Here is a 26151-nt window from a genome sequence, read left to right on the forward strand (position 1 = left end):
CCTTTCCTGCTCTTCTCCCAGTTTTAGATTTATAGCAGGTCTACAAACAAGTGCGTTAGTCTCATTAGTGGGCGGTTATGAACTTGTGGATACGGCACTGACATGTGCGGCCCTGCGACATAAATAAAGCTAAATCAGTGCAGAGGCAGCAGACTTCCCAGCTCTGACGAGCCTCCAGAGCGGAGCCGTACATCTGGATCACAGCTGGAGGGCTGCAGTTGCAGCTCTTGATCTTGTTTTGGTGGTTTGAAGCTACACAGGTGACTCCCGCTATTTAAATATTCACCATATGGCGTTAAGAGCTGCTCTGATTCCTTCATCTGTGCTCTGGCGAGGACGGACCTGATTCCTTCAAACCCATCCCCTCGTCTGTTCTGTCTCAACGGTTATTCCAACCTCACTCCTGCTTGAAATACTAATCCATCTGAGTTACTCGTCAATTAGAAGATGAGTTATGCTCCAGTAATGCGGACCAGCGAGACGGTTATCAGGCTCAGAATGAGACGTTGTTTGTGGCCTCCCAGCCCGAGGCCCGCCCCTGCAGACGGGTACCAGTCCCGGCATGTTTCCTCCGCCGGCCCACAGACTGGTTACGCTCGCATGAGTCGCAGCGTCCGTGGAAGCGCGACATCAAAGAGATCCTGCATCTTTTGATCCTTCATCGTACACAAGCGCGTGCAAATGCAGGCGTCTGACTGTGAACATAGTTTTATTATTTTCTTCAAACTCGATTAAACTGGTTAATTTTCAGGGGTTTTTGGCAACGTTCTTCACAATTTCAGCCGCTAACTGATCATGAAAACAGGAGGGAAAGCGCGGAGACTCTGTGGGCGGCCTCAGCCCGCTAAACCGCGTAAAGCCCTCGCGAAGCCGGAGTGAGACTGCTGCCTGAAGGCCAAATAAATACCTTCAGGATACCTGCCAGCTTCTTAAGCACTGATACAGTAAACACCAGTAAGTGAGACACCTTTATCCTACATCATGTCGCACCACGGCACCAAAGCGTGTTCCCTGCCACTTCACTACTGTTTAGGCCTCTTTCATGCCTAAATGATCAGTTAATAGTCCTGAGCAGCTCTAAAATGATGTTTTTTACTGATTAGTGCATAACACCAGAAATGAGTATTGTTAAAGGAGACATTTACCTCTTTTTATGTTTTCTGAGGTCTTATTGAAATATCTGTGGTACGACTTTTTCAAAATACCACAGCAATATAAACTAAAGCTCTATTTTTTAACCATGTCTTTGCAGCTCTGTTTCCTTTTTACGGGGGTGGAGTCAGATGTTTAGCCCCACCTCCTTCTATAGGATGTGCATCTTTTAAAATAACATTAACACCTCTGTATCTTCCCTTTTACACCTGCCACACTCTGCCCTCAATCTGAGGTCCAGTAATTTCAGTAAACTCTCCATCCCCAAAGCCCGTACAGTCTTTTTGCTGCAGCTTATGACTGGAACACACTCCAAAACACTCACATATCACAAACAAAATCTGCAACAAATTACAGTTGACTCTTGCACCTGTTGATTAGGCCGACTTTCCACATCCCATTTTCTTAAAGTTTTTCAATGGTATTGTATTTATATTTATTGTACATAATTATCGTACTGATTTTATGCAATTTTACATAACGCTGTTTTTTATTTCTAGCACTCCCCTTCCCCTCTCCCCTTCAAAGTGCTTGTGCTCTTTGTTCAGGCTGCATTTGTAAATACGAATTTGTGCTTAAATTGCTTGCCTGGGTAAATAAAAGTTAAATAAATAAATAGATAAAATAAAATCAGCTTTAAAGCTTTGTGCTACCTTCACCTGAACTACTGCAAAAGCAGCATAGTTTCAAAATGGATAAAGATAAATCGCAAATCTGAGCTGCTCATTGGACGATATGTTTTCTAGCCCATTAAGTGAAAAGGCTGTGATATGCCGCGGTTTTTGAGTTCATGCTTACTTCTTACAACCAGATACACTGACTGAATAACTTATAAAAGAGTTTGCTAAGTTGGACCTTGCTTTATTTCTCTGGGGTTCTACGTGCACCTGACTGGGCGTGGGAGGAAACTGCACTGACCATGTTGTCGGTCTGATTGATGCCCAGCAGGAAGACGAGCTCAGAGAAGAAGAGCGTGGCCACCAGGTTCCTGTGGATGGCGTGCAGGTTGGAGCGGAGCCGGCGCAGGAGGCAGAGCAGCACGAAGGTGAGGAGGAGCAGGAACAGGGAGACCGACACGGTGGTGTAGGTGACGATCTTCAGCGGGAGGACGTCTCCGTGCTGTGGATTTCAAAGACATCAAGTCAGAAGTCAGGGTTGAGCTCAGCTGGAAGCTCTGACGTTCATGTGTCTGGACGTACCTCTCTCTTGGAAATGTCCATCAGCACAGCGAAGCTGGTCATGTGGTTGCACTGGCAGCTGATGTGACTGTTGTTCCTGTTGAGCACCTCGCAGCCTTTAGAGGACCAGCCGCCTGTCCCCCCAATCCTACGAACCCCAACATGAGCACAGACGTAGTTAAGAGCAGAAAAACAACAACTTTCAGATGCTTTATATCTGCAAAAAAACTGCTGAATTCTTTTTATTTCTGTAATTAAAGTGCAACTCACGAGATGGAGTGGTCCCAGAACACGCAGACAGGTTTTGTGCGCTCTTCCGTCTCTAGAAGCGGGTACTCCAGCGTGATGGGAGGGTCCAGGATGGGCGGGAGCGGGGAGTCCTCGCTGTGGACGGCGGCGCTCACAATGGCCGTGTTAATCACCGGGCGGTTGGGGAGCCTGCAGACAATAATTCAGGGTTTAATAGTACTGCAGGTTTTTTTAAAGGCTCTTAAACTTTACCTGAAGGGATTCATCTTTCTACATTTTACATGAATGGCTGTAATCGTGCACGTGTGCTCCAGCCTTTTCACCCATTTTCACCCATGAATGTATGAGAACACTTCATAAATTAGTAATATGTGTATTAAAAAAAACCAAAAAGCCGTAATTTGCCCTATGATTGAATTCATTTTTTAATTAAAGCCAGAAGGTTCACAATTTTACTGAATGTGAAGCTTAGAAATTCATCAGTGAAGTACAGAAAATCAAAAAAGTTTACGTTTTAACCCTCTAATGCCAGATACATCATATGTATTTACTCAATATTTTTAAAAAAGCAACAGCTGCAAATGAAAAGCAGCGGAGCTAAAATAAAACATGTGGTTGAGAGGACAAAAAGAGCAGTAGCTGGAAGTACGAGTGCAGGAGGAGGAGCAGAAACGTCTTTGGGAACCAGGCGACACATGAACCAGCCATCATCACTTTAACGCCACGGAGCAGAACGAGAGCATCACCCTCGGCTGCAGGTATTTATAGTTAAATGACAGTAAATAATAAAAAACTGATAAACAAATGTGTTATAAGTTAAACTTTAGGAGCTTTTTTCCCTTTTTTTCCCTCCATTTCAGCATCTCAGGCTTACGTTGCTCTGAAACGACAGCAGGCTTGGTGTGAGGAACATGTGAGCAACTCCTCCACGCCATCACAGCATATTTATCTTTTAAAAAACATGTGTAGGAAAGGGATATTTTTATGTTTGTAGAATTTCTTCAGAATATAAAAAACTTAAATAAAAATAGAGCGACAGGAAGCTAAAGAAAAAGATATCAAAGTTTTGCATTGTGCCACTATTCTTTGTTTCTTGAGGTCAGCTGTCGTATTGTGCAGGTTTTTTTCTTCAACATTTCAGAAAGGCTACCTGAGACTTCGGCGGTCGGGGTCGTATCTTTCTGGAAGGAGCTGTCCCAGCGACTTGTACACTATCACCACGGCAACGGGCAGAGGTGCAGCGGGCTCCAGGTGGCGGCGTTTCCTGTCGGCCAGAGTTTGCTCTTCAACCAGGGGGCCGCTGGTCTGGGTCGGAGGGGCGGGAGTGGGCTCTGCTACGTCAGACACAGAGAAGACGGAGCTCAAGACCAAGAAGCGTGAAGCCAAAACAAAAAAAAAAGCAGCTGGGTTTGATTCTGCAGCGTTCTGACCTTTCTGGAGATGAGTGCGCAGGTTGAACTGCGGGAAGTGGACCGAGGATCCCAGCTCTTTGGGGTAGGACTCCTGGATGTCCTGGAAGCGAGGTAACGTTGCTCTCTCCGGGTCCGACATGTCCAGGTAGTCCACAGTCAGAACTGTGGCGTTGATGTTCAGGAGAGGAAAAGAGAAGAGGATACAGAGGAGAAAGGATGAACATCATGTGACGTGTAACCTGATACAGTTATGGTGTCAGTCCCTCCACTCACTCATGTTCTCCGTGACGATGGTGAAGGGTTTCAAGTAGGTCTTCCTGACGTTTTTTGCCAGTGTGTTGGCGTAAAGCTCGAAGTTGTGGAGCAGATGAGCAGTGCCGCCTTCGGTCCTCTGGATTTGCTCCCAGTGATCTTTGGTGTCGGGATCCAGGATGGCGCTTCCTGCTCGCACCAAATTCTGGACAAAAAAAACCCAAAACAAAGTTAATACTATAATTTAAGGCTCAAGTTAAGAACCAGAGAAGCCTGATGATGAAGTAATAAGCTCTATTTCAGTTCAGAGTGAGCCTGTTCTCTCAGTAACACGCACCGGGCCGTCTCTGCTCTCCGTACAAAAGTTTCAAAGTTCAAAAGAACAAATCCGCTCCTTTATTTTCTACCTCGTTAAACTCGGCATCCTTCATGGCGGAGAGATCAAACCCGGTCTGCCGGCTCTCGTACAGCAGCACGTGGTTCAGCAGCTGGGAAGCCATCTTCACGTCGTTGCCGTAGAAACGGTCCGTGTTGGACGTAGCGCCGTGCAGCAAGCGCACGATGGCCTTGGAGTTCTCGCTGTCCATGTGGGAACTGTTGCGGCGCAGCTCCTCGTTCTGGTTGACGGGTGAAAAAGAGATGAGACAATAAGGAAACGGGGAGAGACCGGGCCGTCTCGGGTCGGGAGACAAACCTCAGCCATCACTGATCAAATCCTGCTGAAGTCATTAAATCTCTTAGTGCAGGGTGATGAAATCATGTCCAACACAATCAGGTTCCTTACTATTTATTTTTAAAGGTCCAAGCAGTCGAGCTGCTAGATCTCTGATAAAGACACCAAACTTGATCCCTATGGAAGTCAAAGACCCGTGCTGACCCATAGGTGGCAGTATAAGTCCTCTTATGAACCCTCGTCCACCTCGCTGAGCCCATCTCTAATTATAACATTTCGCCCCATCTTTAATATATAAAGAATATAGTTGAACTTCAAACTTTAAAAATAATGTTTAAAGCAAAACATAGATCGTTACCAGAACAGTTACAAAATGTGTTCAGATTGGAGGATGAGGACAACAGACTTAAACTTGATTTGAAACATACTTTTGCAAGGCTAAACATAAAACAAATGTGTTTTTCTGTTACAGGTGTAAAATTATGGCATGGACAAAGCAAGGAACTGAAAAGTTGCACAAGTTTGTATCAGCTTAAGAAAATGTTTAAAAAAGAAAAGATAAGTGCCGACAAAAAAGAAGAAGGAGAAAGAGAAAAAAATAGATAGAAGGGTGGTATTTTTGTTTGTTTTCTTGTTATAAATATGTGTATAGATAGATTGGTGTTCAGTAAGTCAATGTAATTGTATTAACAGAGAGGGGCAGGTATCATAAGTTTTCTTCTTCCTGCTCCTTTTCTTTCATGGTGATAATGTGTACTTCAAAGAATTTTGTACAACATTATTAAGATTATATACCATGAATGGAATAAATGAAATGAAATGAAATAAAAAGAGTAAAATGAACTCCTGTTCGATGGTTCATCCCGCTCATCATCAAACCTTCTAGCTACCACATTCACATCATTACATATTGCAGAAATTCAACTGTAGTGGCGTTACAGTTACTTCTTGTCAAAAACTCTCCCACTGAAAACAGCATCAGCATCTCCATGAAACTTCATTCATGAAACGTTGTACCAAATATGAAGAGAAATGGTCACTTGGTGGCAGAAACGCTTTTACATTTTAACTCTCAAAGCAGCAACCTCAGGTGGTTGGTGGCCGATTGAAAACTCCTCCTCATCAGATTCCTCGGAAGCTGCCAGCTCCAACACATCCATTGGAGTTGCCTACAGTCAGTCAGTGTTGTGTTGCTGCAGAACTGCTCGGATCCCGATAATTGCTGCTTGCAGCTTTATTTCAGATAACTATTGATCATCATGTCTCTATAAGCAACGGTGGTAGCTTTCATCTTTCTGAAATGGCAGGATTTGTCTGAGTTGTGTGCGTTCCTCACCAGTTTCTTCAGGTTAGAGAAGGTGGCGGTGGTGCAGTTGAAGAGCTCGGGTGCCAACCAGCCCTTCTCATCGCTGCAGTGACGGATGGCGGTGCCTGAAAGACATTAGAAGGACAAAAGCAGGACATTTCCCCGGTTAAGGTTAGGCAGCCGAGTCTAACATCAGTCCATGTGAACACAGCGATCGCACAGGAAGATTATGTCATAACCCGTTAAAACAATACACACATTCATCATCACCATGGTAGCAGAGCACTGGTGGCGTAGATGAAAGCAGCTCTTAATAAATGTCATATGATAAAGTTAAACCTAAAAAAAAAGTTCCAGTTGTCCAAACGCAGGAAGAAGAAACCCAACCCACGAGTGCTGACAGAGGGCACTGATGCCCACAGTCACCGCCGAGTCTCGGGAGACAACAAAAGGGTTGCCATGGTGACCTCAGTTACTATGGCGGTAACCGGGGAAGTGAGTGTTTCCCTGGGACGAGATCAGTGAACTTCTGAGTCACTGTCACATGTGAGTGCAGCCGTGTAGTTGTACCTGTCGTCTAGAGAGGAACCTGTGCACGAGCGCCTGGTGGGAAAGCTCCGATGGATTAACTCACTGATAACAGAGCCTCATTACCGAGTTTTAAAGCCCCACCGAGTGTGTTTATATGAGTTTAAATACATTAAGAAAAAAACCCACAGGTGCAGAAACATGTGAGACTTACAGGATGAATGTTTCTCTATTTCAAAACAAATCTGTGACTTGTGATGAAAGAAACAAGACTTTTATTTGAGAACTCAATTAATGAATACATTTTTGTATGAAACTGTTAAGTACAAGTCAAATGAAACAAAAGTTCCAGTTTATTCTCTTTAATTCCCATTATGAATCCCCAAAGATTCCCAGAATACTATTCTGAAAACTATCACGGCTTGATTTGACCAGATTTATTCATAAATAACTAGTCCACATGTCACATATCACTCACCGATGGATCCTCTGGGACAGTTCATGGCAGCAGGGCGTCCAAACTTGGTCTTCGGCCACCAAATCCCAGCATCAAACGCCTTGGGACAACCCTCGTACACCACTGCACAGAGGAGGAGAAATGTATTTAAACATGATGAAAGTTGTTTGGTGAGCTTCTGTATTCTTTGACCGTTTCCTTATTGACACTAGACCTCGTTATTCTGACTTCAATCTGAGCCTCTGCTATCCATAAAGATGACTTCCTCTACGCCACAAAGTGGTGTTGTGTCATCACAAAAACGCTCAGCGAGTCCAAGAGCAAAGTTGTTCACACAAAGCTGACAGACGGGCCTGTCAAGCGTGGTCACATCACCGTGACCCGCGGAGCAAAACCAAAGGAACCTCGTGCTTCAGTTACTCTCCATCGTCATGTCGTCTATCATTACCTCCCAGCATCTGGAGCTGCTGGAGTGACACGTTTAGACGGATGACTTAAACATATTGCATCGTTTAAGGTCGCAGTTTTGATCTGGAGGGAACCAGATAGGGACAAAGGAGTGGAGTTTATATCCATTAGAAGTCCAAACACGTTCTGGGGCTCCGAGGAGCTTCATGTCCAGTCAAACAGTAATAACAGTGACATCCGTTTTTTGTGTGCTCTTCATCTCTGCTGAATTGTTTGCATTCAGGCCGCTGCCAAGTCAGCGAGGTGGCCAGATTCGCCTCTTCTGCTTGACTGGCTGCTGACAAAGATGAGAAGTCAGCTCAGCTGAGAACCGGCGGATGTGGGTGGCAGGATTTGTTTCATCTTGGCACTTCTCTGATTAATCCAAACGCAGGACACCAGAGCTGCAATAAATCCCACTCTTGACAATGATATTTGGAGTTACTGCCTCCTTGATTCGTTGAAGTAACATTTTCTTCAATGTTCAATAACTTAAATATGTGCAAGTCAGTCTTTGTTAAAAGCCGATGCATGTTGTTTTACATCAACTCATTTATCATCAGCGCTTAAGTATTGAAAAGAACGTCACAGTTTACTCACCCTCACAGCCAGTGGGCGTCACTTCAGCAAAGGGGTTATCGCATCGATTACACTGACGACCAATGACTCCTCCTTTGCAGGGACACTGACCCGTGACGGGGTCGCAGGTCCGAGACTCGGAGCCTATAGAGAAACACTCGCAGGGGTAGCAGGTGTCCTGGCCCTCCGGCCGATAGTGGTTGTCCTGCAGGACAGAGTAATTAGATAAGAGCTCAATTCAATAGCTGAGGGGAGAGGTGCAAAGTTTTTTGATTTTTTAAGCAAGTGCATTAAGTCTTTCCTAAAAAAAATAAAAAAAAAATAACCTAAAAATAACCAATTAAATAAAAAAGTAACAATAAAATAGTGAACATGTTGCAGTATGTTTAAATGAAAAGGTAGATTTTTTCGTGTCAATATCGCCCCTAATGTGCTCGGAGTCTGATTATAGAGGAAATAACTGCTTAAAATGAATTAAAAGGATGTAAATGATCTTCACTGACTGTAAAAGTAATATTAAAGGTCTCCATTTTGTCAGCTTGTTCCTTCACAAACAAGTTTGCAGAGAAATCTGGTCCACGTCCTCTTAGACCCTCGCTGAGCCCTGAATGTCTCAGTCTAAATCTGAAGTCACCTTTTGACCTTAACTTCTTTACAAACGGCTAAAGGTTAAATCACATGTTCATACTAATTGCTGTGCTAAAACAATTTAAACAGAGTCTTTAACACTTTGTAAAGATCTGGCTCAGTGAGTTACCGACAACAATTCAATTTGGTTCCTTTTTTTTACCCTTTCAAATGTATGAGAGTTGAAATGAGAGATATATCTAGATGTCTAATATACTTTATATTAGAATCAGATTGTGGTGAAATTAAACTGTCGTCTTTCCTTTTTTTTTCCAAAGGAGACATTGTTGGCTTTCTTTTGTAAAGGTCTTAATGAAAGGATATAGAACAAAAGCACCCAGTTGGACCCTGTCCTTTCTAATCAGTTCATAGCAGCTGGTTTTAGGGGGAGTCAGCCACTTGCCTTCACTCCCCCCTCGACTCTTGACGATTTTCCTCTGATCAGGGTTTGTGATGTCATCTGAGAAGAGCTGGAAATGTGGACATTTTTAAACGTAGACTAAAAACTCATATCTTTGGTCTGGCTTTTATGTAGCATCAAATTTTACAGTTTTATTCTGTTTAACATTTTTTTAAGGGTATCTGTTTTATTTATTTTTCTATCTCTTGTAATGTTTTTATTATTATATTTTATTGTTGTGGACTGATTATTTTTTAGCCTTAATCCTTGAACTTTTATCCTTTTTTTTTCATTTTAATTAACTATATTGTATGTCAGTGTGCATTGGTCTCCCAATTTTAATTTTTTTGGTCTCCCAGTTTTTATTTTTTTTTGTTTATTACGCTTATTTTTCAGTCAAAATGTCAAAGCACTTTGTATTTCATGTACCTGGATGAAAGGTGCTATATAAATAAAATTTGATTGATTGATAAAACGCTCCAAAATCAGGTTCACTAAATCAGATTTAAGATTTGGTTATCGTTCCTACACAAATGAATTAATGTTCTCAAGTAAACAAAATCATTATTTTCATAATATGTCCCATAATATGTCTTCTGGAGACAGACTGTCGCCCAATGAATCAATGTGTATTGAGCAGAAATTAAAAACACCACGAACGTAGGAAGAGGAACTGAATTCAAACTCAGATGAACAAAAAAGCATAAACAAACAGGCAGAACAACCAAGTAAAGTTGTGACGTTTGGAGTGTAGTCACCTTGCAGCGACACTCTCCGGTGGTTTTGTTGCAGTCTTTATGAAATCCTTTGCTGGTGTCACAGTTACACGGCCCGCACATGGGGCTGCCCCACCAACCCTGAGGGCACGGCTTCTCCATTCTGTTAAGACAACAAAAAAAGTAATTTAAAAAAGCCTCAACATGTCAACAGTTTCATTTATGTAATTCTGTTTTACAAGCTGCGTGACAGTGGCTCAGGGAACCGCGCCAGAACAAACTAACTCCACACATCTGCAGCAGGTCACTAATTAGTTTATCTTTCTATTTAAGGAGAAGTGTGCTGGAACCAGATGAGAAGAAGGAGCTGTGACCGTCCACCTGCATACTCTGTTGCCATAGTGCTCTTCAAAGAGTGGATCAATCGCATGTCTACAGACTGCTGCCAGTGTACGTCGTATGCTAGAAAAAGGTCTCTCCGGCGGCTGGTTCACACTCCAGCGACTTTCAAAGCAAAGCAATTGTTTTGACAAGTTACTGACATGGTTATCTACCCAAATGAATCAAACAAGAGAGTGATTATCTGTTCAGTTTATCTCCAAGTATGTGATTCTTCAATAAACTTCCTCTGCACTTCCCAAACACCATTACTGTAACGTGATACGATACGGGACAAGTGGCAGAATGAAGGCAGAGGAGACTAAACATCTATGGAGGATCAGTGGAGCGTGGAAGGGGGGAATCCCACATCCTGCGTGGCGCTGAAGAGCTAAAGGTTCAGGCAAGAAATTCACGTAAACTCCTCTTAGTTGGTCAATAGATGGATTTCTTTTACCCGTTTCTACTGGTCCACCTCTCACACACACACACACACCCACACACACACTCAGTCGAGCTCAGATTACAAATAAAGCTGCATCAACAGATTGGAGAAATTAAAAAAACAGTAAGAGCCTAACAGAACCAAAGAAGATTAAAAGCCTTTGCTGAAGCCAAAGTCCATTTTTAGTTCGTATCGTTACAAATATCTGCTGCTGAAATCACTGGAGGCTAGGGCTGGGGATCGATTCAAATCTCAAGAATCGATTCGATTCCGATTCCTAAGATTCAGAATCGATTATCAAGATATCGATTATCAGAAACATCATGTGGGTCAGAATTACCAAACAGATCCAGGGAGGAAACAGAGACGGATGAAATCGGTTTTATTTTTTCCCACATTCCGTTTTTATTTGTTCCATTTTCGGTCTATTTTGGTTTTTAATTTTTGAGCATTTGGTTTTTAGCATTTTTTGCAAATGTAACCCCAAGACAGTATATAAAGTAATGAAATATAGACAAGTTATGCAATTATAACCTAACACTTTAATGTTTTAATACCTTCAAACATATTTAAAGGCAATAACATGGCACCAGTTATTCTCGTGTCCAACAAAACATTCATTTTCTTGGGGATAAACAAAAAAATAACCAAAAGTTGTAATGTAATGATGAAAAAAAAAAAAAAAACATAAATAAATTTAAAATTTTTTTTAAAAAAATCGATCTTTAGACATATGAATCGATTTTTAGGAATTAATATGAGAATCGATTTAGAATTGGGAAATCGATTTTTTCAACACAGGCCTACTGGAAGCATATCTTGAAAGGGACATGGAGGATGGTTGATGGTTTTTAAAATGCATTTAAAAGCCTCTCCTTCAAGCATAAACATAGGTGCATAACTTAGAGAAAAACGTACTTGTTTTCACAGTACTGGCCGTAGTGGTTGTGTCCACACTCGCAGGTGTATCCGTGGGAGGAGCTGGGCTTGCGGACGCATGTGGAAACATGCTCACAGGGGTTGAGGTGACAAGCGTCCATGCAGTTCTTGCCGAAGTATCCTGTGAGACGGAGAGAGGAGGGCGAGGTGACGCTCGAGTCGCAGTGAGTGCAGCGAGCGTGGGTGTGTTCACAGCCGGGCGTGTGTTACCTGGGTCGCACACGCAGGTGTGGGCGCTCCAGTCGTCGCTGCAGTGGCTGTTCTCGGGGCAGATGTTGGAGTCGCAGGGGTCGGCCAGGTCGCAGCCGTCCTCCACGCGGATCTTCAGGCCCTGAGCCATGTTGATGTTGGCGATGTTGGTGGACGTCTCACCCATGCGTACGCCCTGATGGAGAGCACACGCGGCGGTGAAGACGAAGCCCGGGGGAAGTCCAAACACACAGCGAGCACGAGTCATATCCAGCATAGACAAACCCACCTGTATGCAGCCGACAAATCCCTTGTTGACGTGGTTTCCCTCCCCGGGCAGACCTCCCACGTGCAGCGTCTGCAGCTTCAGGCCGGGCAGGTCGTTACCGATCTCCACGGACTTCTGCTTGAAGTCACACACATTTGTTAAGAAGCATATTTACTCTGCCTGACAGCACGACTTCCACCAAGTCACAATGGGAACGGGACATTTGTTCATCTCTCACTTCAGATCAGTGGAACCTAATATTAAAGCAGTCAATATCTATTTGCAGTTGTGTGAGATATAAAATTATACAATTTAAAATTATACATCGAGCTTATATCACACCACAATTGGCTGAAGGACTTTTTGGACTTATTATCAATGGAAAAGGCAACCGCAATCCTCAAAGACAATGAAATGACCAATTTGCCCCATGGGCTGTCATTAGACAACAGTTGAGAATAATGTAATAATGATATGACCTGTTGTGTTGGTCACATGCTTCTTATTTTATTTTACTTATTCTTCTTTTAGAGCTGGACCCGAACTGACGCTAGAGGCTCCTTTATTCTTAAAGTTAATCTGTACCAACCCTTCCCCCCACCCCCTTGTCTTTTTTTTTTTGTGTTATTGTGATGTTTCTTTTTTTGATTATGTGAAATGTGGTGTTGTTAACCTTTTTTTTTTTTATTGTCCCTGTCTTCATTTTGAAAAATAAAAATTATAAATAATTAAAAAAAAAGAAGCATATTTGAGCATTTCTGTATGCAGTGACCACTGGAGTTGTAGTGTACCTGGTACATGTCGTAGTCCAGCGACACGGCAGCCATGTATTTGATGTCCTTGCCGTCTTTAATGCTCCTTAGTTCCACCAGCAAGTGGTGCCACTCGCCGTCGTTGACGCGGACTTGTGGAAAGCTCAGCGACGCCAACAGCTGCTGCCTGAGCGTCACCTCCATACGGACCTGCTGATCCCTCACCTGCAGGGTGAAAGGATGACAGAACGGAGAAATCAACCCACGTGATACCTTTAACCAAACTGAACCACTTGTGGAGAGTGCTGAGAGCCGCGTCTCACCATGAGGTGAATAGTGGAGGAAGCTCCGGCGTTGATCTGCATCAGGGTCCCGGCAGGCTGCCTGGTTCTGAACATGAGGCCCATGTACCAGGGGACGGCCACGGTGATGTCCGGCTCGCTCCAGGACACCAGCGCCTGCCCGTCAAAGAACTGAGGAGACGGCATCTCTGCACAGGACCGAGACGGGGGGAAGTAAATCTGTCAGACTGATGTCAAAAGCTTGGTCTGGTACTACACGTGTTCTGGTGCTGAGAGGAGCACACGAGTCCTGCTCCATTTAGAGTGTCATTGGAGAAAACAGTAAACCTCCATCAATATGCGACTGTAGAAACAGCGTTCAAACATGCTGGATGAAGTGAAAGCAAAGTAAAACAGAGAGCTAATAAAAAGAGAGGGAACAGTTAAGGAAGACACACTAAGGTGCTTTCTAGAAGCAAAACGAGGTTAAAATCAAATGATATTCAGATCGTTTACAACAGGGGTGTCAAACTCATTTTGCTTGGCGGGCCGGATTTGACCAATTTTTTTCTCGCGGGCCCACGCTCAAAATAACAAAAAACGAAGCGAAATTATTTTTTTCTAATTTTTCTTTTTTACTATTGTTATCTAATCCAATATCAGTTTAGTTAATTTTAAAGGAAATATGCACTTTGTTTACACTCTAATTATGTAAAATATATTTCTTCAGGATCTTTTCTTGAAATTTCTCGGTTTTTTTCAAATTATGTAAGATACTTTTAATATAATTTTACAAAGATAAACAGAAACAAGTATGTTTTTTTTATATTTCGCTTTTTTATAGCAAATTTAATTAAAAGCTAAATCTTTCTTATTACATCTGATAGTGTTTCTTTGTGATTTAGAGATTACAGTACAATTAAGTGTATTTATTTTTAAAAATTGGCGCGGATATTTACGACAGTGTGCCGAAAAAGTCAGCACTTCTCTTTTAACTGTTTTACTTTGTCCCTATCCTCGTATTCAAAACTGAAATTCTCCGAATAAATATTTTCTATCATCTTTTTTAGCAGTGATATTTTTCCTGCGAAAATATATAATAGTAGTCAGTTAATAAAAATAAACGACCATCTACAAAGAAATAAAATCGGCAAATGCATTCTAGAAAACTAAAAAAATGTAGAAAACTGCGCTCTTTGTGGAATAACGATGGATTTGTAGAAGAAATATATTATTGGATATGCTGCGATTAATGGCAATTATTTATGCCTTCCTTTTTAGTAAATTAACATTTCGTTTTTTTGCGTTGGAAACTTCTCGCGGGCCGCATGAAAACCTCTCTCGGGCCACATGCGGCCCACGGTCTGCACATTTGACACCCCTGGTTTACAATATGAAGGATATGGTGCAACATGATATTAGACATTGTTGTAATTCCTATGAATATAAAATGAGGTAACAGACACCAAGTTGTTATTTCAGAATAATTAAGCAGACAAGCATCTAACACCTGAAGACAAAATGAAACTCTACCAAAAACTTCAGTCTTCAAAAGCGTTTGTGGCTGTTGCAGAGTAAAACTGCATGTTCTTTGCTCTCCAGAGTGCACATTTCAACCAAATCATTAACAAACCACCTCCGACACAAGCTGTAATTATGACACAAAGCACATATTTGTTCTCTGGTGGGTTTAGTCTGCTCTTGACTAAATCTCCGTTTCTCCATAAAAGAGAACAAATCTGCAGACAAAAGCAGCCACTCCTTAGTTACGCTGAAGCAGAGTCTCGCAGGAGGGAAGTTTACTTTGACACAACTGACCGAATATAAACGTGAGTGTCCCGAGAGGTTCACAGATCAATAACCCTTACTTCAGATTTAAGATAAACGCGTGCCCAATGTGTTTTTTGAGCATATTCTTGTAGAACGATCTGTCAACGTAAACCTGATCTGATTGAATCAGAAGATAAAAACAACTTCCAGCAGGTTTTGTCACACCCGTCCAGTCTGGATGATTCCTGCAGTGTGTGAAACACATCTCCAGTTTCTTTTGTCGCAGCAGTGTGTGTGTGTGAAGCCTCGGTTCTGGGGCGGCCAGAGCCTCCTTCCAGCCCGCTGTGATCCCGGCCCAGTTCAGATACTGGATACCGGGCCTGGCACCGGCTGGCCACCTCACGGGGATATTCACACCTCTACAGCATCGTTTGGAAAGTTACCCTGAAGGAAAACATCAATGATCTCTCCTTCGCACAGGAGAACATGAGCAGTGTGATGAAAAAATGCTTTTATGTTTGACTAAGAGGGACCAAGTGGGAAATTAAATAGCCTCCTCTATTCATCTGGATTAAAAAAATGTACACGTATTGAGTTTATATTTAGTATTATGGCTCCGAGTGTCTTTCATTTCATCCTTGCAGTCCAGGTTTTGATAACTGAGCCACGGTGAGAGATGTCTCTTTGTCCTAAAACTCCAAACCTCGGGCCACGTTTGGGACTTGTGCATGAGTCACGGTGAGTCACGGCGGGAGCTGCTTATCCCGTGTGATCTCCACAACCTGCACGGTTTCCTGGATATCTTCCAGCCGCGCATGCGGCGGGTAAACAAACGTGTCGGTGCAGAAGCTCGGAGATGAGCAAGCGGGCGCATGCACGTTCAGCCGGAGACGCGTCCGCACATGAAGCCGTATGTTAATGGACGGTTATTCCGGTTCGGCGTTGCTCACCTTGCTCGCAGTTCTTGCCGCCGTAACCCGTCGGGCAGTCGCAGCTGTACGTGTTCCACTTGCTGACACAAACGCCTCCGTTCAGACACACGTCGTTCGTGCAAAAGCTTTTCTTTGCTGGACAACCTGAACGTCAGACACCAGAGATGGAAATTGTTATTATTATGCACATGTTTAGAAACGTCAGCCATTATGGCCTGCGCTCACAGAACTTTATCCAAATGCAGGTTCCGAGAGCCAGAACTGAACTGGGTAAAAAGGCATTCAAGTTTTCTGCCCCCTCAACTTGGAATGATGCACAGAAGGACTTGAAATTGGTTGATCTTGTATCCTTGGGTAAATTCAAATCCATTTTAAAAGACAGAGAAATTAGCTCTCTCGGTTCTTGTGACTGCCCCGTTGTGTAATTTTACTATTGTTTTACTATTGTTTCCCCGGAATGTGTGACTGACTGTCTGTGTTCGTATGTATGTATTGTTGTATTGGTTTTATGCTGCCATTTTGGCCAGGTCACTCTTGAAAAAGAGGTTTTAATCTCAAAAAATATTATTATTATTATAACCTTTATTTAACCAGGAAAAATTGTTGAGATTAAAAATCTCTTTTACAAGAGAGTCCTGGCCAAGACAGGCAGCAGCACAAACACAAAGTTGCACAAACCAACCATAACAAAACAGTTAAAAACAAATCAGAAATACAGATCACAAACAAAATCAGCAGTCACAGCATCTACAGCCTGTTGTACTTGCTTCCAAGTCTTTCAGGAGAACCTAAAAACCATCAAGTGACACCAGATTATTCAATTTTAGGATTTTCTGCAGCTCTTTCCAAGCAAAGGGGGCAGCAGAGCTGAAAGCCCTACTAGCTTGTCCAGGGCGGACTCTTGGTACAGTCAATAAAAATAAATCCTGCGACCGAAGATTCTGCCTCCCTGCTTTTTTGAGAGAGATACCTCCCCAAATAAGCTGGAAGCAGGCCCAGAATGGCCTTATAAACAAAGACATGCCAATGATAAAGTCTACGGGTGGCCAGAGCAGACCATCCAACCCGGGCATGCAATGCAATGAAATGACTTAGAATAGAGAATAACGATAACTGAAGAAGTGGCTGTTTCCAGCTCAGCGCCTGAACTCCGCTCGCTGCAGGTCCTACCTGCTGCCGTGCCGTTGTTAGCGATGTAGCTGGCCATGTCGATGGGTTTGCTGTCGATGGTGAGGTTCCTCATGCAGCCCACAAAGTCTCTGTTCCTGACCGGGAAGTCCTCGGGGAGGTTGGGAACTCCGCCCAGCAACAGCGGTCCTGTCAGGTCCAGTGATCTGCAGAAGGTTCAGTAATACGGTTAAATTATTTTTTCCCCCTTTTTTATCATGTGAAACACATTTTTTTGCCCAAAAACTGCAATTTTGGTGTAAATAAATCCAAACTGTGTCAGTCATGCCCCCAGTTTTACCTCTGAGAGGCTGGACCTCAGAATATTTGAAAATAAGGTTATTGTGTTAAAGTTTGAAAGCTTTGCAAAGCTACTGTAACTGACTGTACCCTCATGACTCTGGTGGTCCGGTTTAACATACTTGCTCACGTAAGAAGCTGCTTACATATAGAGCTTTAAAACACTAAACATCAAACACTAAAAAGCTTTAAGAGTCTTAATGTGGTTTCAATTTTGCACAAAAAGACCACTGAAAGTTGAAACTGTACAGATGACCCAAACTCAGTGTGATGAAATAAATCAGACTGGAAACTATATTACTTCCTCTAAAGTTATTTAAAATGACCACTCTCAATTTTGCAGGTTTTCTTAAACATGATAACTGATAATTATGATTTCTTGTGTATTTATTGCTGATATCCCATAAACATCGACGATACTGGAGAAAATGACTTCAACTGGAGTCAGTGGTTTAAACTGGACACTTTTCAAAGCTGCTAGGAATGTGTTTTGTGGACTGATGACTACAAAAGTCAATTTGTTGAGGAAGAATAGTCACAGAGGAAACAGCTTATCGATGTCAAAACTCTGCTCTGATAGTGAAGCACGGAGGGAGAAGCATCATGATTTGTGCGTGTACGGCTCTGGACCACTAGACTAAACCATCTGTCCAACAGCTGAAGGGAAATCTAATTAATCCAGTGCAGAAAGGCCTCAGTGACCCAGCCAGCAAACACAACCTCCTTTGATTAAAGGTTTTGAGTTTTGTTACGCCTTTGAGTTGATGTCACAGTTTTGGTGTTTAGTTCCTGTTTTATTTTGAAACCCCATATCTTTGTGTTTAAGTTTTGTCTCGACTTCCCTTGTTTCCATCTGCCCTGATTGTTTGCACCTGTCTCTCCTCAAGCCTTCTGTGTATATCTTGTCTTGTCGTTCCCAGCTCCATGCTGGTCTGTATTGTGTCTACCCCCCCCCCAGGTTTCAGCTCAGGTTTTTGGATTAAGTTGTGTTCATGCTCTGTTTTTTTTTTATTCCTGCTTAGTCCTGCAGTGATTTTTATTTGTTTAAGTTTGAAATAAACACGTTTTTTGGAACTCCAGCCTCTGGGTCGTATCGTCCACATCCCTGACATTTCCCTCCAGTACTGTATATACTGAACGGGACTTATATTGTGTGACTAAAAGCACTAATACTAAAAGATCCAGTGATGATGATAAGCAGACAGAGTTAGAAACAGTTAATGATCAACTGGAATTGAGTGATGCTCACGTTTATTGTTTCAGAGACATTTTACCTCTAAATTTTGGTTAAAGGCTCAAACGTTACCTAGAATTGTATACGGTTCTGATATCTACGCTCACGTTGTCTGAACACTTCTCCTTTTTGTGGAGCAAGTTCCTAAAGGAATGTAACATCTTCGTTTTGAAGCTTCCCTGCGTCTCCACCCGCCACGAACTAAATGTGCCCCAGCACGCCAACTCTCTGTGGGACGTATTAAAAAAACTCTTGAATTATGACAATAAGATCTGATTAGTGGTAGGTAAACACTGTAAATCCTCTAAAGCTTGTGCTGAGGTGAGCTTTTAGTCTTCTAAGGCTGTGTCTGACAGCAGAAATGACTCGGGGATGAACGCAAAAGATTAAAAGATAAACGGAGAAAAGGATGGCAGAATGCAGATTGTGTGGGCCGACGTTGCGCCGAAGGTACGGCTAACTCCCGACTAACTCCCGACTGTCTGACTGGGGTGTGGGACGGACCGGAGGGAGGGGGGGAGAGGGGGAAAGTGGGGGAAGCAGCTGTTACTTCTTCTGTCCAGTCTGGGTGCCCTGGGCGGCGCAGGAGTAGTTGCCAATCTGCTTTCCAAAGCGAATCGCCATGGAGATGTCACACTCGTCCACGGCAACCACGGCCACCTTTTCAGCAGAGGGCCCGTGAGGGACGCCCAGGCGCCCGATGTTAGGCTGGAAAACACAATAAAAAACACATTGTTTCACTCAACGACACATGAACCTGCGAGCCGCTCTCTTGTTTGTCCAAACTAAGCTTCTTTACACCGTTTTTTTTCTAGGTGAATTACCTCAGCGGACTATGTAATGCCTGATCTCTCTCGTTCTTTTCATGAGATCTGAGGAAGTTGACTTTTCGATCAGTGCGAGGTCAGCGCTACGCAAACTGGCCGGCTTCAAGCGACTTTGAGCCGACGCGCAAAAAGCCTCTCGTGGCTTAATGTGTCAAGAAATGCCACCGTGCGTTACCTTGCACCGAATAATAACAAACTGGGCTAATTCCTTGATCAAGTGTGGCCGAAAAATGTTGATCTGAGAAAATGTGAATCAGCTTAGAAAAACCAGGCCAGTTGTAAATAATTCCCAACCTGAGACTGGAGGTCAACCGGGTGTTTTTTCTTTCTTGACTCTGGACCAGGAACAAACATCATTTACTTAAGCTATCCACATTAGTTTAATGGGTACGGTTTACACAATCTTTACTGCTCAAACATATCAGAAGTCCAGTTTTATTTCCCTGCTGTCCAGGGCCGGTTCTAGAAAATGATGACTAGGGCTGCATCTCAGATCAGAGGGGGTGCACATGCCTGGCACGTTATTCAACACTAAATTATGCATTTTCCCATAATTTCAAGCGGAATGATACTAGTAAAACAAGAATATTTAAAGTGTATTTCAAATGCTTTATTGCAGCAATATTGCTGCAGAACAAAGAAAATGCTACATTTAGTCTGGGCTACCTCACCCATCAGATAATCTACACTGCAAAAATTCAAAATCTTAACAAGAATATTTGTCTTATTTCTAGTTAAAATGGCTCATTTTTAGTCTAAAAAAATCTTATTACACTTAAAACAAGATTCATCACTGGAAAAAACAACAATTTATACCTGTTTCAAGTAGATTTTCACTTAAAATAAATAGAAAAATCTGCCAGTGGAACAAGATTTTTTTGCTTGTAATAAGAAGATAAATCTTGTTCCACTGGCAGATTCTTCTACTTATTTCAAGTGGAAATTTACTTGAAACAGGTGAAAATTGTCAAATAACAAGTTATTTTTCTGGTAATTACTCTTGTTTTAAGTGTAATAAGATTTATTGACTAAAAATGAGACATTTTAACTAGAAATAAGACAAATATTCCTGGTAAGATTTTAAGTTTTTGTCAGTTTTTTTTCCCGTCTTTTCAACTGAGCATGCAAACACATAAACTAAGGGTGCAATGCATGCTTATGCACCCTCGTAGAACCGGGCCTGCTGCTGTCTGTGCTGTTAGAGGCGTGAATTTGAGTTATGAGATAACAAAACGATGAGAAGCCGTGTTTACATAAGACACCTGGGCTGCAACAAGAGATGGAGACAGCAATACAACACAGCTCCATGTAAAGAAAACATTATTTTCACTTCAGATTCATTTCTAGGCCACGTTGTATCATCTTTGTTCAACTGCACATGAATTTGAGCGTCACAAACGCAGTGGAGGAGCTGAGGAGAGAAAAGATGCATGCATAAGAAAACAATGCCGGTGCATGTGATTATCTGCCGTAAAAATAGGATTAGAGTAATGAGATACTGGCGGGGCCGAGGCTCGTCCAAACAAAGGGGAAAAACAGAAAAGAAAGGACGACAGACAAAACTGGGGAGAGAAGCGACAGAAGGGAGAAGTGTCCTCTATTTTAGTGGAGGTGGGCTCCGGTCCGGGCATAGTTTCGGACCCAGAGGGACGTTTATTGTCGCTTTCCCCTGCCACTCCCTTCAACTGGCCTTGTTTCCATGTGTGCCACCAAAAACAACACTTTCCATGGGGCGAACAGGAAGTACGTCGCCGCCGATGTTTTTCTTTCTCTTTCTCATCTAATCTCATTTGGACAATCCCTGACACTTTTTCCTTAAAATCTCAAAAGCAAAATCGTGCACACACACGCACACACACACGAACATATGGAGCCGAGCACCGATGTCGAGGATTAGGCGATAAAAACTACAACGAGGCTGCTGATGAACATTGAAAAAAGGACCCACAAGTTTTTTTTCATGTTAAAATATCAGCTTCAATTTTTCTGCTTTTAGGAAAAGTCCGGCGCTGAAAGTCTCCCTTCACCACTACTGACAAAAACCAGCCTTAGTATCTTCGCAGTTGTCAACATTTGCGTGTCTATCTTTCAGACTGATGGTGGACGTCATGGCAGAGACTTTTTTTTTCCTTTAAGAGTCTCAACAAAGCAACGACCGAAGAGACGAAGCGGGTAAACCTTTGTGTCGTATAAGTGAATTAACCTCCGTATTCTTAACTGTAGCCAGCCATCAGTCAAAAGACGACACACCTGATATGGTGCAGAGGCATTCAACCCTCTCCAGGTTTCATGGTTTCATTTCAACTTTTTTTTTTTTTTATAAAGATGCCATAAATGTTTATTTCTGCTACAAAGTTGGACATTTTAACGGGAGGGTCAATAGAGAACGACCTTCTTTTGCACCCGGGCTCCAGTGGTCAGCTGAGGGACTGCAGTTTTCTCCATTTCCAGGTGACCCTAAGGCTACGTTCACACTGCAGTCCTTAATGCTCAATTCCGATTTTTTCCCATATCCGATTTTTTTGTGTGGCTGTTCACATTATCTTTTAAAATGTGTCCTATATCCGACTCGAGTGTGAACGCATCGCGGCCCTGAACTGACCCGCATGCGCAGAGGCGTGTGATGATGACAATGATGGATTTGCATCCAACAGGTGCCTGTGAACTGCCAATTATCCATCAAGCTCCACAATCCTATCATGTTAACATTAAATCAGATAGATTTGTCAAGGACGTTTCTCTTGCATCTCTATCATTGTGCGGACATGAATTCTCAGAGTTTTGCGGGAGTGGGCGGGAGCGGATGTAAACACTGCGGGCGCGGGCGGGAGTGTAACACACGTTGCGGGTGCGGGCGGTAATGGTCAGAAATGCAGAGGGAGCGGGATGAAGAAAACAGTCCTGCTATAGCAGGATGAAGAAAACAGTCCCGCTATAGCAGGGCTCTAGCTCCGCTCCCCGGAGTGTCAGCTCTGCTCTCCGGCGTTCAGCTGGGTTTATCACCTAACACACGGTCCAGCTCGTTGTAAAACGGGCAGGTTATGCGACCACGACCGCTTCGCTGAATTGAATCCTTAGCTTCTTTATTTAGTAATATGCTTAAATTCAGCGGGTTGTCTCGTCTGATCTGAGGTCGTAGGCGGAAAAGAGGTGAGCGGTGGGGAGGGGAGGAGGAGAGGCGGAGGCGGCCCGGAGGAACCCCCGCCGTCTCCCGTGTCTCTCCCGTGTCTCGGGGCTCTGCGTGTGACGTCAAAGTCGCATTAATTCCGGCCTGCCTGTTCACACTGAGGTCGCATTGCAAAACATCAGACCTGTATCCGATTTAGAACCACATATGGAAGCGACCTGAATCTGATTTGAAAAGATCAGATTCCATGTGACTTGTGCTGTTCACACTGTCATAAACAAATCGGATCTGAGTCACATATGAGCAAAAAATCGGATTTGGGTCACTTGGGAACTGCAGTGTGAACGTAGCCTAAGAGTCTGGACGAAGCCCGTTGGGAACGACAAAGTGACCTCCGGTATTACAGGACGCGCCAGATGACCCTGACGACTGACAGTATCGTCGTCCTCCTCTGTCACTGCAGATCTCTACACCCCCTTGTGTTCAGAGGTAACAATGTGTTTAGAGCCACTTTTGTATCATTTACTTTTTCTTAATTCCCTGTTAAAAACATAAATCCATGCTGTCCACCCAAGTGTAGGTGCTAAAAGACATGCTGAATGATATTAAAGCTTGATTTTCTCAAAGCAGAAACAATCGATCCACAGGATTGTACACATTCATATATATCTATTATTCAGCAAACCTTGGAAGTACATGATTGATTTGAAAGAAATCACAATTTTTTTTAATAATTGGTGCAATAAAAGGTTTGGAAATGCTTGTGCTAATTACGTTGTGAAACCTGCATGGATGTCCCGTTCAGGCGATCCGGGTTGAAATAAACCCAAAATCTATTAAAGTAAAGTACAAATAAGCAAAACGTTCAAAGAAATAGACTATGTGAAGCAGCGAGCAGGAGGAAACGAGCATTTCCAGCTCGGGAACACAAGCTAAAAGTGGTGCATTTTGACTGGAACATATAAGTGTATTAGTGTCACGACTCCCGAGAAGGATCAAATTCCTCTAAAATCAGATTAAAGAGCATAAAAAAGAGAGAAAGGTGCAGTCAGGAATATCTACTTTCATCTGGAGCTTTGTGAATATCAGCTGTGACCAGGTTTTATAGAAAAAAAGCCTTTAAGTATTTTTCCTTTAATTATTCTGATAAAGAGAGAACAAATAAAATGACTTCATTCAAACAATGACAGAAGTGATGTCTGGAAAATGAGAGTGTGATAACAGCGACATAAAAACAGCTTTCAGAGACCACAAAAGGTAGTTTTAGAGAACGTGTAGTACCTCCGATTACAGTCTTATCTCTTTGAAGTCAAGTCAAGCAAAAAGATGAGATAAAGAGACAAAAGAGAAGAAGGAGAGCAGAGGAGGGAACAGAGAAACCCTCGTCGTGGTTGAAATGGACCCACAGAGCAATTAACAAACCACAACACACACACACGGATATACTAAAGTGGTGTGCAATAAATGGGACATTACACACAATTAGGAAGTCTGCAATGTAAATGTTTTATGTATATTAGCATTTCTGTAATAATGGTTCATGAACTGTAACAATGTTTTTAGTATTTTGTCCTGCATCTGAGTCAAAGTTTATGGATTATGATGCAGGACTGGAAGTACACCTTTTCTTGCCAGAACACCACAATCATTTATCTTCGCTTCATGCGTCCTTAAGGAAGGTAAAAAAAAAGAAAAAGAAGCAGAAAAAGAAGGGTTTAAAAGCACAAAGCATCGGGACTGCCGAGGATGCGGGTGGGACACACCACTGCTGATATCTTCCTTTCTTTTTTTCCTTCTTCTTCTAACTACAAAAAAATATTAAATCTGTGTAACAAGTCTTTAAGATACACAACTAAATTCAAGGCTCAGGTATAAAACCATGTCATATTTTCTAAATGCACTCGTTAGATGACATGAATCTATAATATCTATCTATAAAAATCCCAAATGCACACAATCCCAAACATTTATTTTATCATTCCGTTTAATCAACATCTTTCACTAATTCATACAGTCCTTCACTGTTTCATGTGGCTGCTTTGCCCACTCGGGGATACGATTCTAGCCCCTTTCACATCGGCGGATAACCCGCATTTTAACGCATGGATCTAGCGTGTTGTGTGTCACTTTTACACTGACAGACGTTGGGTGGCGGGTCGAGCTGCCCAACGAATAACTCACCTCCGAGGGTAATCCTAATATAAACAGAACTAACCCGGGGAGGGGTTTGTTGATCATGTACCCTAGTACAACCCACCAGGGACATTTTTATTTATTTATAAATTCTATAAAATAAGGAAACAGCTGATGAGAGTAACAGCAGCGGGACATTTCAGGTAAGATCTGTCTTAACAAGATGAGAACTGGGGAGACGAGGAGATCTGCGAGTTACATAAACCAGCATGTGTCCAAAACCACAAAGGATGCTTCATTGTTTGAACAACTGGACACAAAGATGACAAGTCGGGACTTTGCAAGACTAGACCAAAAAACGCTCATGATGTTCATCCATCCTTGTTTTGAAACCTACACCTGTCTGACAGCGTATTAATCCTGCTGATATAGGGACAATACGTCATTCTACACACCCACACATGTTAGGTTATGTTTCACAGATAACGCCTCTCCACTCACTTTCCCTCCCCTCAACTCGCCTTCAGGCCTGAGGTGACTTAAACACGTCTTGTGTTTACATTAACGCACGTTAAACACGCGTTCATCATCCAGCCATATTAGCGGGATCCAATTTAAAACCCTAATGTAAGAACTTCTGGCCTCTTGTGGGTGTGAACGCTGCTCTGTTCGGCTGCAAGAGCTCCACAATCTGTCCACAAAACTCTAAGCTGCTTTAAATCAGACCGCTAACGTTTCACAACTGGTTTCAAAATGAACAAACGTCCCCGAGCTTGATTAAAAGTGCCGTCTGAGAGGTAAAAGTTATGATTTTCCGAATATTGAATGCATATCTTTCCCCCCGGTCTGTGAGAGCTCTTGGCCCAGCGTTGACGGGCCCCATCAAGAGCCTGTTATTTACCCTACGACCTCCGTGTGGCTGCTGGAGATTCTCTGTCTCTACGGTGCCGTCTCCAGGGGCGACGGGCCTGCCGCAGCCATGACGACGCACTTGATCCCCGCAGCTTTTCACGGAGACAAAGAGGCCGGAGGACACAAGTGGCATAGCTGCAGAGACGGCCACACAAAGTGGTGGCAGGCACCCAAACGCACCGCGGTCCGTGTGTGATTGCAGCTCACAGACACACCCAAGCGCACACACACCCTCTTCCTTCCACCAACACACACACACACACACAAACATAGACACAGAGACTGACACCTCTGTTAACACCGGCCTTCCTGTCAGACCTGACATGATCACTTAACCAGCCCTGCAGCCGGGATAAACAGCCTGACTGTTACACGCTCACTTTAACAGCTTAGTCAGAGAACGCCGTCAAAATGAGCACCTAATGACGAGGAAACGTGTGTGTGTGTGTGTGTGTGTGTGTGTGTGTGTGTGTGTGTGTGTGTGTGTGTGTGTGGGACAGAAGTGGTAGTTGTGTGCTGGT

The 26151-nt window shown here is 43.0% G+C and overlaps 1 protein-coding gene across 4 annotated transcripts in view; it reads right to left on the reverse strand.

The window, feature by feature from the left end:
• celsr1a (cadherin EGF LAG seven-pass G-type receptor 1a) overlaps nucleotides 1-26151 on the reverse strand; it is a 122393-nt gene that overhangs the window by 10773 nt on the left and 85469 nt on the right. For 3 of the 4 annotated variants that reach the window (XM_061715293.1, XM_061715290.1, XM_061715291.1), the window contains exons 7-25: nucleotides 19182-19339; nucleotides 17101-17264; nucleotides 15949-16074; nucleotides 13271-13437; nucleotides 12987-13172; nucleotides 12217-12330; nucleotides 11949-12123; nucleotides 11718-11859; nucleotides 10019-10139; nucleotides 8255-8438; nucleotides 7229-7330; nucleotides 6253-6347; nucleotides 4651-4860; nucleotides 4265-4448; nucleotides 4010-4153; nucleotides 3730-3913; nucleotides 2601-2768; nucleotides 2352-2478; nucleotides 2071-2271 (exon numbers count right to left, since the gene is read on the reverse strand). In XM_061715293.1, coding sequence (XP_061571277.1) covers nucleotides 2071-2271; nucleotides 2352-2478; nucleotides 2601-2768; nucleotides 3730-3913; nucleotides 4010-4153; nucleotides 4265-4448; nucleotides 4651-4860; nucleotides 6253-6347; nucleotides 7229-7330; nucleotides 8255-8438; nucleotides 10019-10139; nucleotides 11718-11859; nucleotides 11949-12123; nucleotides 12217-12330; nucleotides 12987-13172; nucleotides 13271-13437; nucleotides 15949-16074; nucleotides 17101-17264; nucleotides 19182-19339 — 2952 coding nt within the window. The remainder of the gene's footprint in view (nucleotides 1-2070; nucleotides 2272-2351; nucleotides 2479-2600; nucleotides 2769-3729; nucleotides 3914-4009; nucleotides 4154-4264; nucleotides 4449-4650; nucleotides 4861-6252; nucleotides 6348-7228; nucleotides 7331-8254; nucleotides 8439-10018; nucleotides 10140-11717; nucleotides 11860-11948; nucleotides 12124-12216; nucleotides 12331-12986; nucleotides 13173-13270; nucleotides 13438-15948; nucleotides 16075-17100; nucleotides 17265-19181; nucleotides 19340-26151) is intronic. The other variant, XM_061715292.1, reaches the window with a different exon arrangement.

This window comes from Cololabis saira, chromosome 23, assembly GCF_033807715.1.
Source record: "Cololabis saira isolate AMF1-May2022 chromosome 23, fColSai1.1, whole genome shotgun sequence".
NCBI lineage: Eukaryota > Metazoa > Chordata > Actinopteri > Beloniformes > Belonidae > Cololabis > Cololabis saira.